Raw genomic sequence first — 18015 nt, forward strand, 5'->3', positions numbered from 1 at the left:
ACAGGGTTGTAACAACACACGTTAGTGCTGCTCGGACTATGAGACAGAAACAAAATGAGTGAAAGCAGTTGTTATCCTCCTCCTCCTCCTCCTCCGCCGTTCATGTTCTGCAACTTTGGCAAACACCTGTAGCCGTTGAGCTCATTACTAGAATACACACACACACACACACACACACACACACACACACACACACACACACACACACACACACACACACACACACACACACACACACACACTTCTCCCCCTGACGCTTCCCAAACCAAACTCTAGTGTCAACAGAACAAAGCTGCGGCTCCGCCTCACCTTTCCACTGCAGCGTCTCCTTCAGGCGGAGCAGCACGTCGGCGAACCTGCGCACGTCGTTCACCAGCTGCATCACGTAGTCCGGGTCCACACCAGCGACGCCCTCGCCCACGCCCACTCCCACTCCCAGGTCCACACCCAGGCCAACCGTGTGGCCTTCCAGGCGGCCGACGGTGTTCAGGCTGGGGACGTGCTTGGAGGAGCGGCCCACGTCCCAGGTCTTGGTGGAGTAGTGGTGTCTGGGCGTCTGCGTGCGTTTCGCGGCTCCTACATCACCTCCGACACCACCTCCGACACCAGCGCTGCTGCTGCTGCTGCTGCTCTTCCGTAACATCCCAGCGAGCGGCGGCGGCCGGGCCCCGGGGGACGGGGCGGGTGCACCAGGCTGGCCGGCTAGCCCCACAGCTCACACTGCCCGGGTCCCTGGACTGACCAGATCAGATCAGATCAGGTCAGATAATAAGAAGAGGTCTGATAAGATCTGATCGGATCAGGTAAGATCGGCTCCGATCAGATAAGATAATAAAATAAGATCAGATCGGATCAGATAATGAGATAAGGTCAGATCAGATCAGATCAGAGAAGATAATAAGATCAGATCGGATAATAAGATAAGGTCAGATCAGATGAGATCAGACCAGATCAGATCAGATCAGATAATAAGATAAGGTCAGATCAGATCAGATCATATAATAAGATAAGGCTTTTTGGAGAAGTCAGCACAAATTAAGACAACGGGCTTAGGTTTTAGAGGCGTGAGTGTTGATCAAGTTTGCATCAAAAGCAAAAACAAAAATCAGATAAAGATCAATGGTGGAAATTAACTAAGTCAGTACTTTGTTGAAGTACTTTCTTTTCAAATGATTTTTGTTTGTTTTTTCCTTCAAATACAGACACATTACATCAGTTTTTAATAAAGAAATTCTATTTACATATGCAGTCTATGATAATCATCAGGGGCTGGATCAGTCAAATTGCTGATCATCAGTGAGGTCATACCTCTGTAAATCATTATGACGCCGCCTATAAATCTGATCTTAGTAAATTGTAATCAGCTAATAGATGATAACACTCAGGACTTATATTTTAAAAAGATCTAAAGTATTTTCTATAGTATTTGTTGATGTAAATCTGCAGTGAAAAGGGCACAGCAGGGACCGGATGGTGAATGATATGCTCTGTGGTATCAGAGCACTGGAAATAACATGTACTTTTTATACGTAAGTCCAATTAAGAGCAAGTATTTTAATAAGGGTGTCAGTGTTGTTCTTCCACTTTTACTAGAGGACTATCGCGTCGGGGCATTTGTACTTATGCTGAAATAAAAGCTCTGAGTACTTCTTCCACCGCTGATAAGAGATATGCAGCCTCATAAGTCTGATATGCCACATACGCCCGGCACCAAGAGACAAAACAAAAACACAGGTTTAAAAAAACGTGACAAACATGTCGGCAAAACGTTGTTTTTTCTTTAAAAGAAATAATAATAACAACAATGGTAATAATACAATAATAATACAATAATAATAATAGAATTATCATAATAATAATAATAACAATAATAGTAATAATAATACAATAATAATAATAATAATAAAATAATAATAATAATAATAATAATAATAATAATAGCAATAACAACAACAACAATAATAATAATAATCATCATCATAATAATAATAATACAACATAATAATACAACATAATAATAATAATAATAATACAATATAATAATAATAATAATAATAATGATGATAATAATAATACAATATAATAATAATAATAATAATAATAATAATAATAATAATAATAATATAGTAGCCGTAGTAGTAGTAGTAGTAGTAGTAATAATAATAATAATAATAATAATAATAATGATAATAATAATAATAATAATAATAATGATAATAATGATAATAATAATAATAATAATAATAATAATATAGTAGCCGTAGTAGTAGTAGTAGTAGTAATAATAATAATAATGATGATAATAATAATAATAATAATAATAATAATAATAACAATAATATTAATAATAATAATAATGATGATGATGATGATGATGATGATGATAATTATAATAATAATTATTATTATTATTATTATTATTATAATAAAAACAAGATGCTGTGGCTCCACCACTGGCTCGTCCGCTGCCCCGCTGGCAAACTTTTCCTTCGCTGCGCTTTCCTCCGGCAAATCGAAAAGACAGAGCAGGCGGAGAAAACGCTCACCTGTCCGGCGGCCCCGGTGACATACCGACCACGGCTGTTGGAAGAGCGCAGTTTGGGCCACACGGTCAAAAAAACAAGCGTACGTCCATTGTATTCGGGCAGACTCGGGCTCCTCGGCGGCGGCTGCGGGGCGAGCTGCGTCCGGGCGCCGCTCTCCGCGCAAATAGCCGTTCAGCCAATCCGGAGGTCACGTGACGCGCGACGCATTCCCCGGGTGTCGGAAATCTGCGTTTCCGTGGAAGCCGTTCACGCTTCCGAGTTCAATTCTGTGCCACGGCGAGGGGGGGAGGGGGGGGGGGGGGGACGTTTGACGCCGGCAATGATTTTTTTTTTGGGAGGGTTTTTTTTTGAAAGCAAGTTAGGTCTACAAGCATCTTCAGGGGAGCTAAAAACCTGCGGGGTAGTTTGTGTGCGCTATTCCAAGGAGGAGGTGGGGTTTTTGTTTTTTTTCCGAGTTGCGTTGCAGTGGAATGCAGCGGCGTGCTACCCCGTAGGGTTGCCAGGTCGAGCTAAATGACAAAAGACTGCTCAACCCCGCTGCTTGTGCGGGAGATAGCCCACTTTATTGATTTATAATGTCTCCCATTTTTTTTACGACCTGGCCTATATTCATTATTATATATATTCGACTTATTATTACTATAATATATTGTTATCATTAATATATTCACTATATTATTATCTATAAATACTTTATTCGATTCATTACTACTATAAGTCGCTTTGGATAAAAGCGTCTGCTGAATGACATAATGTAATTTCATTTAATGTAATGTGTACTGTTATACTATGGTTCATTTATTGTATTATAGTGGTGTTGGACTGGGTGACGAAATCATATCGGCCTGTTTAACAACAATATGTTGTTTAAATATCACTGTATAATATGTATAAAGTTGCCTAAAGCCTATTCTAAGCAGAGAAGGAGGTGAGGGAGATTATATGAAGTCATATTGTCTTATATCATATGATATTATATGATTATTATACTATATTACATTGTATTGCATTGTATTTCATTAGACTTCCAAACGGACCGCAACGTTTTTACCAAGTGTCTCACTTTATTTTTTTCTTTGTTTTATTATTAATTTTTTTTTTTTTTTTTACTAATGTACATTTTCCCACCATGAAATCCATCAAGAAATCCATCATTGTCTGGCAACCCAGACCGCGGGGGGGCGCGTCGGTCGTCTCCCGGCGGACGAGCGGACGAGCGGACGAGCGGACGAGCCGCTGCTCCTGCGCTTCCTCGGCGGTTGGAGCGTCTGTCTGCTCGAGGTGCAGTGTGATTCGTTCTGGCGCGGTGGGGTGCGTTGCTTTGCAGTGATTACCAACAAACCGCCGTCAGTAGCCTTGTGTACGCGCAAATATTTTAGTGTTCGATCGGCCAGCGTAATATATCCAAATATCTAACATTCTGTAAATACTGTAAAGTACCCCATATACCGTATGGTACTGTATATAGTATCATAAATACATAATTACTATGTTTGTTATGATGTATTCACTATGCATTTCCATATAATTACAAAGTAGTTACTTGTATTTACTATATGATTAAAAAGTAATTACTATGTGTTTATGATGTAATTACTATATATTTAGCGCCCAACACGACAAAATGAAACACAAGATCGTTTCACTGTTCAAATTAAAAGTGCGCTTTGACATTTATTTTCATTTCGCTTCAAGTGGGATCAGGCCTTCACAAACATCTGCTGCTGAACGCCACCAGCCCAAGGATTAGAGAAATAAACACAGTACTGTTTGACCGTCAGCGCCATCTCGTGTCCCAATGTAGCCATGAGGCTGTCGCTACCGAAACCGAAAAATAGTCCACAGGACAATGAGCCTCCCACAGATTGTGCATCAGCAAAAGACGAACGGAAAATGAAGCAAGCTTTGCTTTACAGCAGCGTGTGGGATCATCTTTCTCGACGGTCAGCCTGAAGGAAAGACTGCTTTTGCTTTTTGCTTTGAGGAGGTCAATTGGGTAATAGCCTACGCTACCGGATTAGAAAGAAAGAGAAGAAGAAGAAACAGTCTTTATTCGTCACGCAACACACCACACTACAACACATGCTTTGACCGTGGCCGGTGAAATGGATCCTCTGCTTTTGACCCATCCTGGCTTGTCCTTCCTCCGGGGGCACAGCCAGGAGCAGTGGGCAGCATACGTGGACGCGCCCGGGGACCAGGTGATAAGTGTCCATCGCTGGTCAGACGATGATGGGTGCATGTTTTTGGTGGGGGTCCTTACTGACGTGAGGTGGAGGAAACCCCATGTGAGCACGGGGAGAACATGAAAACTCCACACAGAAAGGCTCCTATTTGGGAGATAGCTAAGGATATTTTGCCACACCACTATCAGATTACACATAAATAATACATCCATCCATCCATCCATCCATCCATTTTCATGCCGCTTATCTGGATCCGGATCAAGGAGGCAGCAGGCAATACTAGTACTAGTAAGAGAGTGGTGTATTGAAATATAGTATAGCATGATATACTGGTATAAAAATATATACAGTATATAAGTACACTGGCTACCACTGACTGGTAGAACATCTGCAGCAGCCTGAAGCACCTGGGCCTCCTCGGGAAGAACGGTCTGCTCTGTTCTCTCCCGTAGAGGGCCTCAGTGCTGTGGGACCGGTCCATTGTGTTGTCGATCTGCATCCCCGGGAACCTGTAGGAGTCCCCCGTCTCCACCTCCTCCCCCTGAAGGGCAACAGAGGTCAGGGGACGCCTACTCCATCTGAGGACCCAACGCCAGCTCCTGGGTCGCCCCGAAGACCTCTGTACAGAGGTGCAGAGGGTGAACAGAGATGGTGACAGCAGGAGACAGTTTCCGGGGGACATCCTGGTGTTGCTCATCATCCCCATGTCTAACAGGCTTCCCTGCCTTGACTGGCAGTCCATGCAGGTAGGTCTGATGATCCATGCAGGTAGTTTTGATAGTCCATGCAGGTCGACCTGGTATATGCAGCTACTGTACACGGCCTCAGATGGGAGTACACCTGGTGCAGGGGGTAGATGATGTCGTCCTCCACGCCAACCTGGACCTGGTATTCCTACCAATTCCTGGTAGGAATTCACTCACTTCAATCTAGACGAAGCAACAGCAGCTACAGAATTAGGCCTCCAATATTCCCTGGAGTTCCACTTGGCTGAGGGGGGCAACAGGAGGAACATTGTAAGTGCGTGATATAAAAGCTCCCGACATCACAGGATCTCTGCTGCAAGGCTGCTGAACCCACCCATCTACCTACCTACCTGTCTAAATCCCAGGACCTCATATCTAACTGTAACAGAACAAAAATGGTTTTCCTGGCCTTATACTTTTTTTTACCATTTATTTTTACGGTCTATATACATTATTGTTGCAACACATGCCCACAGGAGTGTCATTTTCGGGTTTATTTTTTTATTTATGTACAATATAGCTCTATTAACACTGCATTCCGTATGAGCGCCTCAGAGCAACATATGTGGATTGTGGACTAAAGGTTAATACTTGGAACTTCTTTTGTAATGTGTAATGTTATTGTAACATTTAAATTAAATTTAAAAAATAAAAATCCAAGATCCAATGCATGGTTAAACAGTGTTTTGTCTTTATTTTTAATATACAAAAGATGAATCTCATCTAGTTTATATTTCTAAATGTATTAGCCCACGGACACATTACCATTCTCACACGCACACACACACACACACACACACACACACACAGCTCCATCCACTCAAACCACAAGAGGTGAACAACACGTCGACTGCAAATCAAATCATTTTCACAGGATTCAAACATGAAAAGGAAGAAACCCCCTTTTAACATTTCTCAAGTAATTATATACACATTGTTTTTGTTGAGGACGACAACTGTCCGTGTTCGTTAGCGACCAGTGAGCTGATGCATGAGGTAAAAGTGGTTTCCTGGCGGTTGGGAGGCGGTGCTCCGCGTCGGAGGTAGTGGGCCGATCCACGCGTTGTGATGGGTTCCTGGCACGACGCCCCCCGGGGGTCCGGGGGCGGAACGCCTACTCCGACTTCCCTCCTCCCCCAAAAACGCAAGCGAGTCGAGCGTGACTGCAGCCCGGACCCCGGAGGAAGAGCTCCAAGTCACCACAGAGATGTCTATTCATGACTGGATCTGTAACGTTCCGTGTGACTATTGCTGTTTTTTTTTCAATAAATATTGCTGGGCCCGTGGGGCCAAAAATAAAAAATAAAAAAATTAAAATAAAGTAAAATGACTCACGCGACATCGTTACAACCCCGCAAATTCTAATGGCGTTGTAATGACGCTGATGAGACGTGGACCTGTGTTTGTGTATGGAATTATATCGTTCTGGTTTTTTTTATGGAGACATAAAGGACCTGTGGATGTCGCTGTACTGCCGTCCCACTCCACTATCTAGCACGGGACAGGTTTAAACATCACATCAGCAGGTTAATATCGAGGTAATACTGTTCAAACTGGCTCCCTCTCTGCAGCCGCTCACACATCAGGGGTCTTTATAAACAGGTTTTGTTTTCTTTTCGCCAATAGACATCACACACTTTGTTTTTTTACTATACGCTTTTTTTTGTTTGTTTGTTTGTTTGTTTTTCTTCTTCTTTCTCTAATTGTAAGTGCGACCAACACAGCTTCCGACCCAGAGGAACCGACTCCATTATAATCGGCGAAACCTGGCGAACGACCGACCGACCGACCTTTCTCCGAAATCCGATAGAAAATACACCACGAAAAAAATTGATATCACAGGGATTAATGTCAAAATGACTTAAATAAAGTGTGTGTCGGGAGGGGGAGGGGGGCGGGGGAGCAGTGAGAAGTCCCTTTCCACTCATGTGAAATGAAAAACAATAATGCCCCAATACTGTATTAAAAGAAAGAAAAAAACAAAACAAAAATATATCAGTGTTTCGGCAACTGTGTATACAGGTCTATTTACAAAGGATAACTTGTTTTTTTTTTTGTTTTTTTTTTAAGGTTTGTACGGCAATTACACCTTGACAACAAATGGGTCAGGCTCTTTTTAAGAAAGAAAAATCTCCACAGACCGGCAATAAAATATATCAACGACTAAAACACAATCAAATACATAAACGTCAGATAAACGTGTAGAAAAAGCCTGAGGTACTTGTCAGAATATCTGAGGTCAGTCTGGAGAAGTAAGCAGCTTGAGGGCTTACACAGTGAAGACAAAAAAGAAGAAATAAAAAAATAATAATTAAAACACTAGCCTCACATAATATTATGGAGAGTTATCACATGTTAGCCTTAGTATTAAACGAATACGTGAACAACTAGAAATCCTTGAGTATCCTGGAATAGTCACAGCAGCATAACAGACATTCAAATGTTGTGGTTTTCTCAATGTCAAAACGGTAAAACTATGGCATCGCAACGGAGACCTAGGCAACGGGTTGAAGCTCGCCAGGCGTCCTGACGTGTGGTGGCTGAGGTATCTGGGACCGGCGTCCAACTCAGTCTCTTTAAAAGATGAGGAAAATAATAATAATAATAATAATAATAATAATAACAACAGACATATTGCCTTCTCAAGTGGCCGTCGTGACGATGAGGATGAACCGAACTGTGTGTCCCAACTTCCTACAAATTAAAAACAAAATTAAAATTAAAATAAAAAAATAAAAACAGTCGCACATCACATTCTCAATTCACGCAAACACTCACAAAACACATGGTTTATAAAAAAAAAAATTTAAAAAAAAATTTAAAATACGGGAATAAAATTCAAAAAAATAGAAAAACAAAAATGTTCATGAATGTGTAACATTGCAATAACAAAAAGCAATGATCGATGCCACTGGAACCGACAAAGGAGTAACTATTTCTACCGAGAAAAAAAAAAAAAAAAAAAAAAAAAAAACACACCCAAAAAAAACCAATAACAAATCCTAAAATCCTGGAATACATATTGTCCACGTAAGCCAGATAGCTCGGCTCTGAACTCATAGAAAATGTTTCAAAGTAGGCCTACTGGATACCTGAGAGGTAGTTCCCGAGGGACATCCGTCACCAAAACCTTTCAAAAGTCCCAACACCCCCGCCCCAAATTTTGCTTTCAATAAAATAAAAACAACGGCAACAACGCTTTAATCACGTGCCCCTGCTTCCCTCGCACGGCCGCTCTGGTTTTTTTTTGTTTTTTTAACCCTTCACAGATTTGCGAACGCGGCTGCGTTATAACCCCCCCCCCCCCCCCCCACCCCCTCCTCCTCCCCCCGAGGAAGATGAAATGCAGAGTTGACCCCCCCCCCAGAAAAAAAGTCTGAAAAGCGGTTCCTCCGAGAGCCGCGGCGTTGACGGCTGTCCCATGGTTTCAGTGCACGTGGTCGCCGGCGAGAGCGACCGGCGCTGGGAAAATATAAAAATATCAAAAGTAGAACATCGTCGATGTATGAGGTAATTAAAAAGATAAAGTTAAACACACGAGGTAAACGACGCAGAGTTCACCACTCCACACGCGGCTGTTCTCCAGACGGGCCCCGGTGGAAATAGTTGCACTACTTTATAAACTACAGCAGATGGATGTGTTGAAACAAACAAAAAAATAAAATAAAAATAAAATAATTAAAAATAAAATAAAAACTCCAAAAGATTAGAGAGAGAGAGAAAAAAACAAAACGATAATATTGAGATGAAATAGCAGCTGTCTTCAAGTTGTTGTGTTTCTTCGTCTTCTTTCTGAAGTTTTCACAGAGATCCGCTGAGATTTGGATTCGGGGGGGGGGGGGGGGGGGGGGGGGGGGGCTCAGGGCGGGGGAAAGGAAAAACAGTCAGGAAGAGCTCCCCCCCTCCACACACACACACACCCCCCGCTCAGGTGCTGGACTCTTTGAGAGGTAGGTCCTCGTTGGCGAGGGCCGTCACTATGGCGACGGGGCTGTCTGAGGTAGTGCCGGCGGTGGTCCTGGCGATCTGGCCGATGCGCTCCTCCACGCAGCCGGCCGACAGCCGCGCCTCGGCGTCGTGGTCCCAGCATTCCTCGATGGTCTCGCACATCTGGCTCAGGCCCTGGGGAGCAGACAGGAAGTCAGGAGGCAGACTTTAGTATTTAAAGAGATTTTTTTTTTTTTTTTTTTTTTTCCCCCAACAAATACCTCAACATCGATAGTTTTTGACGCTGTTTTGGTGCGCTCAGAATACCTGGCCCACATTTCAAGATTTTCTTGGTTGATTTTAACGGTGTGCGATGTCCAGGAAACTGATTGGCTTGACTGTGAAGCAGCCTCAATGGCTGCATTTAACTGGGTTTACAACCCTGATCCCATCCCTGATCTAGTCTCAAATCAAATCACAAACGTTATATCACCCCCGCCCCGAGGAACGGGCCGACCCAACAGCAGCCGACCCACTAGTGACACTTCCACCCCTTTATAAATTCGTTACCGTCATCCGTCAAGTATGTACAATTAAAATACATCCTCTCAGGCTGGGTTCAGGTCGGTCAGTGTGTCCGGCTGGTTTTGGCCATAAAACACTGTTATATAGACTGACAAGTGGTTCTTGTCATATTTAGTGATTTCATTGTACATTTAATCACTATGCTTTTTGTGTATTTAACTTCTTATTTATGCCACATCAGCCCCTGTTTACAAAGCCTAAAAAGCTCTGATGTCAATAGTTCCCTTTCTTCATAATGTGTGTGTGTGTGTAGGATTCAACACACTACACAGGAGAAAAAAACAAACTTTTTTTTTTTTTTTAATCAATTATTTGCACGACAATTAATCGTCGTGCAAAACTTTACAACTGTGATCCAAACCATGAGACGAATCCAACCCGTGTCCAGTTGGGTTTCACGTTCCTTAGATTCACAGAACATTGCATTTTGGCCGATAAGAGACTTTAACTCGTGATCGCCGTCCAAGAATAAACCCAGTTGCGGTGACGGTGCAGCTCCGTTGCCTCCTAACACCACGGCCGGGAGACGGAACAAATTCCCACGCCGCGCCCTGTCCACGCCCCCCCACGCCCCTCCGGAAACACGGCCGGCGCTCCTCACCTGGTGCTTCAACCAGAAGTCCTTGATGACGGGACGCATCTTCTTGTGCACCACCACGTCCTGCAGGTCCTCCAGGGAGGGGTGCTGGCCGATCTCGTCCTCGAACGGCAGCATGTACTCGCCCAGCGTGCCTGGGAATCAACACGCACGTTTAAGACGGAGTGACCCTGGGAGAGGAGGAACGTCCCCGCGGTGGTTTCCCCCCCCACTCACTGTCGAAGTCGGAGCAGCGGGACACCAGCTCCCACAGCACCAGGCCCATGGCGTACATGTCGATCCGCAGGAAGGAGTCCCTCTGGAAGTTGATGGCTCCTTCCAGGACCTCGGGGGCCATGTAGCGCCTGGTGCCCACCTGTCCACACCCAGGAGAAGGTTCTTTTACCATCAGAGTGTGGAGAATGATGCATGTAATGGCGCGCGCACACACACACACACACACACACACACACACACACACACACACACACACACACACACACACACACACACACACACACACACACACACACACACACACACACACACACACACACACACACCCCGTGGGCGTGCTCTACATCCTCTGCTTGTTTACGTCCAGTTAAGGAAGCGCCTCGTACACAACTGACGGAAGTGAACGGATTTGACAGGAAGTCATTCAAGTCAATGGGGGAGCTCCGTGATGGAGCCAAAATGCAGCACACCCTTGTGGACGGTCAGGAATTTGGAACTATGCACTGGGAAAATTAAAATAAATGAATAAATATATAAAAGACTTCATCGCAAAGTGGTTGTCGCCATGAATAAACCAACGTGTTTACAGTGCATGTTTTGTGAGACAAAATATCGAGTTGTAATTTAAATGTTATAATTTAAACCAACACAAAATAAGATCCATTCCCAATTCACATATAAACGGATATATAAACATATAAACGCAAACACAGACCAGTCGACACAGACAAAGCAAGATTCTCCGCCATGTTCCTCCAAGGTTGAGTCCATCCAGCAGGGGGCGATCTCAGATGCATGACATTGACGAATTGAAGAATGAAGAATTGTGTACGTACAAGGTGTAACTCCCATGTAAAGCTCCACAGCAAAGCTGATGGTTGCCTGGGCATATACTGTGAGTCAGTGGTTCTAAATATGTGGTCAGGGGACCCACAGGGGACCTTCATGAGTCTCCAGGGGGTCCCCAACAAAACAATTAATGGTGAAAACCTCTGTGGCCTCCTCGATGTGGAAAAAGGTTTGGAATCTCTGATACAATCAGGATTATAGGGATGAAAAATAAAAAGCTGTGACATGGACACAAGTATGGAAGCTGAGAGCCGCAGTGCGAAGCTACCTGTCCGTGAGTGTCTCCCGGGGGCTTTCCGGGCTCGAACCGCACGGCCAGCCCAAAGTCTCCGATCACGGCAGACAGATCGTCTTTCAGCATCACGTTCTTACTCTTGAAGTCCCTGCCAAGTGGGAGTTTGAAACAGAGCCATTAGCCATCATTAGAGAGCGGATGCAGTCGCCCGCATCCTCCTTCGCAAAACGACATTATTTAGATCATTATCCTAATGGGCTATTTGCCGCTAGGATGAAAACGACTAAATTAACTCGTGACCAAAGGGGTAAAAAAAAAATAAATAAAAAATCACAGGATTCAGAGTGGGGTTTTTTTTGTGTTTTTTTTTTTTTGTTTACCTGTGTGCTATGGTGGGTTTGGGTCCCTCCCCCTTGTAGCTGGGGATGTCCTCGTGGAGATAGGCCAGGCCGCGGGACATGGTCTCGGCGATATGGCACAGCTCGCTCCAGGACACGGTGCTGCCCTTCAGGTGGTCCGTCAGGGAGCCCTGCTCACGCCGCCGGGGAATAAAGAGATTGCTGTAATTACACCATTACACTGAGGACGGATTGGAAATTTCACCAAAACGTGTAATTGCTGAGACGGCAGTTAATAAGTGGATACAGCTGAGAAAGACGTTCTAGTGCTGAAAATGTGGAAGAGGCTGTGCCACGCAGATAGCTTTTAGTCTACTTTATTTCATAAAAAGGGGGAAATAATTGGACACCATAGATCAACCGGCAGTCCACAGAGGCCCATGATGGGGCCCGCCGACGAATGGTGAAGAAATAAAGATTTTATTCTAAATTAATTCACTAAAAAAAATGAAATTCTATGATCTTGAGTCATACCGAATCAACGGTTAGGTTAATAAAATATTACGATTTTATGTCATTTTGGCATACTTTGCGGTGGTAATATATACAGTATTTTAGGCCTTTGAAACAATTAAATCGTATGATATTTGTGTGATTAATGGCAATTATTATCAGGTTTTTTTTTTTTTACTAAAATTGGAACCTAAAGAAAGGGTTTTTTTGTGATGTTTTGGTGGCCTCACCCTCTCGTGGAACTCCATGATGAGCCACAGCTCCGTCTCCAGGTTGCTGCCGTGCTTCTCGGCGGCGATGTAGCGCAGCAGGTTGTCGTGTCGCATCCCGGGCGTCAGGAAGATGTCCCGCTCGTTCTGCCACGACTGCTTGTCCTGCACCGGCAACAATGCCAAAACAGCACACAAAAAACCCCCCAAAAAAAACAGAGATTACAGAGCGACCCTCCTGCAAGTCGAGCATGGACGGCAACAACTGCGGCAGTAATGGGAATCTATGTGAAGACGCTTAATTAACGGTTAATTATCAGAGCTCTTTTAATGAAATGAACATATCATTAAGTGCTTTTCAGACTAATGAAGCAGAGAGACAGGCTTTGTACTGGAGACACATTAAGTATATCACTATATGCTGCCTGAAGACCAAAACAGAGGTATCTTACTATTTTAGTGTGTTAAGTTGAGAGATAAAAAACAACATACTTTAAGACATAAAATACTGGGATACAATATTACTGTACTACAAAACAATTGTCTGTTCAACTCGAGACCAATGTTCCTAACAAAGCGTAAATTCAATATCCGTGTTATTTTGAGAATACAAAAATGAATTGAAAAATGGCATTTTAATCTAATATACATAATAAAAAGTTGCGCGCACACAGCCACAAAGCCTTCTATTTATGGTGTAGCATTATTTATCTATTTAACTATTCTTAACAACATTGTATATTTACATTTACATTTAGTCATTTAGCAGACGCTTTTATCCAAAGCGACTTACAATTGTTCAAACACCGACGGACGCAGCCATCAGGAGCAATTAAGGGTTAAGTGTCTTGCTCAAGGACACTACAGCATGCTAGCAGGAGGAGCCTGGGATCCAACCAGCAACCTTTAGATCACTAGACCACCAGCTCTACCGCCTGAGCTACCATCCCCACCTATTAAGTTTTTTTAAAATCACCAGTCAATCAAAGGTTGCGATTTGAAATCTAAGTGTCGGGTTTTCGCTGCCCACGGCGCCACACTTCAAGAAAACTTTGGTTTTAAATTCTGGTTTTAAACCGGGCGCCGGGCCGGGCTCCTGAATGCAGCAAATGGAACAGACCCGTGCCTGGCTCCGGTCAGCCTTGTTTTTTTGGGCCCGATCTAAACTTTGGTGTGCACGGAGAGGGGCCACGCAGTAGAGGAGACCAACCTGAACAGGGAAGATCTTGACGGCCACAAACTCGCTCATCAGCTGAGCTTTCCACACGCAGCCGAAGCGCCCCCTGGCTTTGATCTCCAGCAACTGCAGCGGCTTCAGCCCCACCAGGGGCGAAGGTGGAGTCAGGCCCGGGTCCTGGGAAAGCAGGGAAAAACACACTCACATGAGGAAAAGGTGACACTTGGGCAGTTAACCTCGTTGTCGGTTTCAGTAAAATGTCCGCGCTGTGTAAATGAAATTTAAATAATTTAAATAGGAGAAATGCAGACATTCCTTGAAACTGACTTAAAATCTGTCTTTTTGTGCTTCATTTGGAGATCTGCTGCAATGTGCATAAATGCAGCATGTCCCCTCCACCCATGCCCCCAGCTTGAATAGACCATTTCAATTTGAGGGGATGAGTCACTTCTTAGTTCAGAGTGAGACCTTGCATAGCTTACAAAACTAAGTATTACGTTTTGAAGTTTTTGGAAGGTGTATTTCCCCACTTTCACAGGAGCCAGGCCATTTGATTTTAGTACAGTAATTTTGCATCAACCCAACAGATGCAAACTCACCTCATTCACATTCTATTTATCGCAACATTTCTCACATTGGTTTAAAAAGTCCCCGAAGACATTTGGATTATGGCAATTTTACTAAAAGAGTTAGGATCTTCTAAAATAATTGCGATCAGGCGATTATGTAGTAATTGTCAGAGCTCTCATTGTTGTCACCGTCACGGTCAAAATAATTAAAAAAAAGAAATCTGCTAAATTATCTTTTTTTTTTTTTTTATGTAGCACACGTGTGTTTTGGACTTTGAGGGGAAACACTGAACGTATCCCAGGACTCAGTGGTGGCTGGGGACCCTTACCTCGCTGAGGTCCACGTGGCCGTAGGGCGGCTTGCGCTGGCGGTACATCCACAAGGCGAGGCCCAGCGCCAGGGAGAGTACGCAGAGTGGCAGCAGCGAGTAGACCAGCACGTTGAGCAGCGACGGCACCCTGGGGGGAGGCCGGATCTTCACTGGAAAAACAAAACAAACTATATGTCATCAGCTAATTGCAGTGGTATTCAAACCTATTTTGCTGAGCCCCTCCGTAGGATCCTCCTCACACAGAAAGGTTCAGAGCTAATGACAAAATAATACTAACGAAAATAAATGCAATTATGAACAAATTCTATTTTGTATTATATTCAATTAACTCTTGAAAATAAACCCACTTGTCTTTAAAATATATAATATACTAGTCTGAATACCACTGTCTCACTGACATCCAGACAATATCACATGAATATAGGACGTGATGGAAGCATTTGGGGATTTTTTGTTCTGAGAACATGTTTCAACAGAACGGGGGGGGGGGGGATTTTACACTTAACGCTGAAGCTAAACAACAGTTTTGTTTTTATGCAAATGTGTCATTTTTTTCAATTAAGCTTTAGCACTTTTAACTGTTTGTTTTAAAATGTTAAGGCTTCTATTCCGCAGGAAAAAAAAAGCAACAAAAAAAAACAAAATGGACTTTGCTGTTCCGGCTCCACTTGTGAAACCCTGAGACTGAGTATCTGAACGGACAGAATAAGGGACGATATTGGCCAAAAAGACAACAACGGCGGTGACGGAAGCCACATTACTCCTCTGCACTGTAAATAAATAAAAGCACCCTAAAAGGTAGGAACACACACACCAAGGGTCGTAGGGGTCGGTCAAACTGATCAGAGCTCCTAGAAAAGCTTCACATTCTTCCCTTGAGTGACATTCCTCGACATCTCCATCACTGTTTACACACACACACACAGACACACACACAGACACAGACAGACACACAGACACACACACACAGCCTCCACTCACTGACAACATAATGAGTTCAAGACACACGGCGCAGCGTGTCACATCTTGTTGCGCCTGACGCGTTAAATAACCGTGTCTGTAACACTCCTTGACAGCTGTCGGACATTTCCTTTCTTCCTCGTCCTTCTGCACACATGTACAAAAGAGACATATGTCCCTCTCTCGCTCCCTCTCTTTTACCTCCCCAGGACCCGTCCAATTTCTGTTTCATTTTTATCTGTTTTGTTTACACAAACAAGAAATCCTGAATCCACCCACCACAGAATGTGTGGACGAGCCAAGATTGCCGCCTTCCATGTCACAGCTTCTTGTTTTTCCCCCCTCCTCCACCTCCTCCCCCTCCGCCCACGCCCAGCACATATGGAAGTGATATGAGTGTGGAAACGTTACACCGGGTCCTGACGTGTCCAATTATCTGGAATTTGGCAGGGCGCTGACTCTCGATGGCGAGTGAAAACACAACGCGTCTCTGTCAACATGTCTACGTGTGGCTTGAATAGCTTCATCCAAACACCACCAAGCCTCCTCCTCCTCCTCCGCCACTCAGCCAAATTCTTTGCTTTTTGGGGGCCGCTCACCTCGGCTGCCGCTGCCGATCAGGTCGGGGAGGTGCGTGAACCTCTCGTTGCAGTAGTTTCCCTCGCAGCAGCAGAAGAAGACCTGGGGGTTCTCCTCCATGGACACGCACTCCTGCCTGGAAGAGCCACATCAAACACACCGGCTTTACCTCAGAGTTTAGGACACAGTTTAAAAACAGTGACATCCTCGTATTCATTCCTTCTGTAACTCCCCCATACAAAAATGTGCACTTGTTTTAAATTAACGTATGACATTTTGGATGTTACAAGTTTGATTATCGTGTATAGTTTACAATTAGGTGTATTGTATAGTCACACACACACACACACCGTGCGTAATGGGGACACTTTCTCCGTGACTCTCTCCTCGATCAACACCCCTCCATGCGTTATGCGTAGAAGATAATCTTAAAAGAGTCTGCGAGTTGCGCACCGTTCCCCCTTTCCCCGTGCCCACACTGGTTTTAGTCGTTTTATTTTTTGAGGGACGGGACACGGCGATCGGGGCGCATGGAGAGCCGTGTCAGGGTCCGTGTCCGGACGACTCACACATAAATATATATTTATGATTCCTCCTATTTAGAATTCCCCATTGAAATGTTATCCCTATGCATTTTTGTAATCTTCTATCTGTGTTATCCTCTTATTGTAATGCACACTGACTGAAAAAATAAATAAACAAAATAAAATAAAATAAAACGGCTGCTCGACTTGAAGATTCTCAGTCGACTGACGGGTTTCCCACTGATTATTCAACTCCTTCGACTTTCAGGGGGCAGAGATACGTTACACCTCCACCCATGGATACAAAAGTGTATTTCCGCTGTTGTTTTGGTCTTTCCCATTAACTCTTGTCCCCCAACCACCACCCCTGCCCAAAAAAAACACTCACCCGTACAATGATTTTTAATTCCCTCTTTGGGTGAGTGCCAGCAGCGGCAGGGGAACGCAGACAGTGCAACGACAAACAAAAGACCTTCATGAAAAAGAAACGCTGGCAAACATGTCCCCAAAACTGCACCGTCAGAGCATCCGATACAAAGCCTGTTCACCGTGACACGGGGAGGGAATGAAGTACAAAAACAAAATACCAGTAAACTGTGTCACCCGATCAACTATGACACAAGCCACCATGTGGTAAATGGAGCAAACACAGGGAAATGGAGTTTGCTTCTCGCTCTAAGAACTTATTCATTCTGTTTCCTCATCAGTATACTGGTGCCTTTTACAACGACCCCTATCTGTTTCCTTTTGGGGTTTTCTGTACTTGCTCACTAACTTGTGTACTTAGGTTCCCTTTAAAATTGTTTTGGTTCAATCGTGTCATTTAAATTAAGGTACACCGAGTCATGGCTGCTTTGGGGGTTTTCCCCCGGCGTAACAACATCACGGAAAAACTGCCCAAAACGACCAATTTACTGTCTCTGAGG

At 43.9% G+C, this 18015-nt stretch overlaps 2 protein-coding genes across 2 annotated transcripts in view; both read right to left on the minus strand.

Annotated features, from left to right (window-relative positions):
- Positions 1-2686, minus strand: part of LOC307238456 (rho GTPase-activating protein 29-like) — a 42128-nt gene extending 39442 nt beyond the window's left edge. The window contains exons 1-2 of the mRNA XM_080011440.1: positions 2547-2686; positions 310-737 (exon numbers count right to left, since the gene is read on the minus strand). Coding sequence (XP_079867566.1) covers positions 310-643 — 334 coding nt within the window. The 5' untranslated portion in view covers positions 644-737; positions 2547-2686. The remainder of the gene's footprint in view (positions 1-309; positions 738-2546) is intronic.
- A 6719-nt stretch (positions 2687-9405) lies between these two features.
- Positions 9406-18015, minus strand: part of LOC307237850 (activin receptor type-2B-like) — a gene marked incomplete at both ends in the record, with an annotated part of 12987 nt that continues 4377 nt past the window's right edge. The window contains 9 exons of the mRNA XM_080010629.1: positions 9406-9600; positions 10592-10722; positions 10805-10943; positions 11922-12036; positions 12269-12417; positions 12970-13113; positions 14159-14302; positions 15024-15175; positions 16586-16701. Of these exons, the coding sequence (XP_079866755.1) occupies positions 9406-9600; positions 10592-10722; positions 10805-10943; positions 11922-12036; positions 12269-12417; positions 12970-13113; positions 14159-14302; positions 15024-15175; positions 16586-16701 (1285 nt within the window). The remainder of the gene's footprint in view (positions 9601-10591; positions 10723-10804; positions 10944-11921; positions 12037-12268; positions 12418-12969; positions 13114-14158; positions 14303-15023; positions 15176-16585; positions 16702-18015) is intronic.

Source organism: Zeus faber (genome assembly GCF_960531495.2).
Source record: "Zeus faber genome assembly, chromosome: 12".
NCBI classification, from domain to species: domain Eukaryota; kingdom Metazoa; phylum Chordata; class Actinopteri; order Zeiformes; family Zeidae; genus Zeus; species Zeus faber.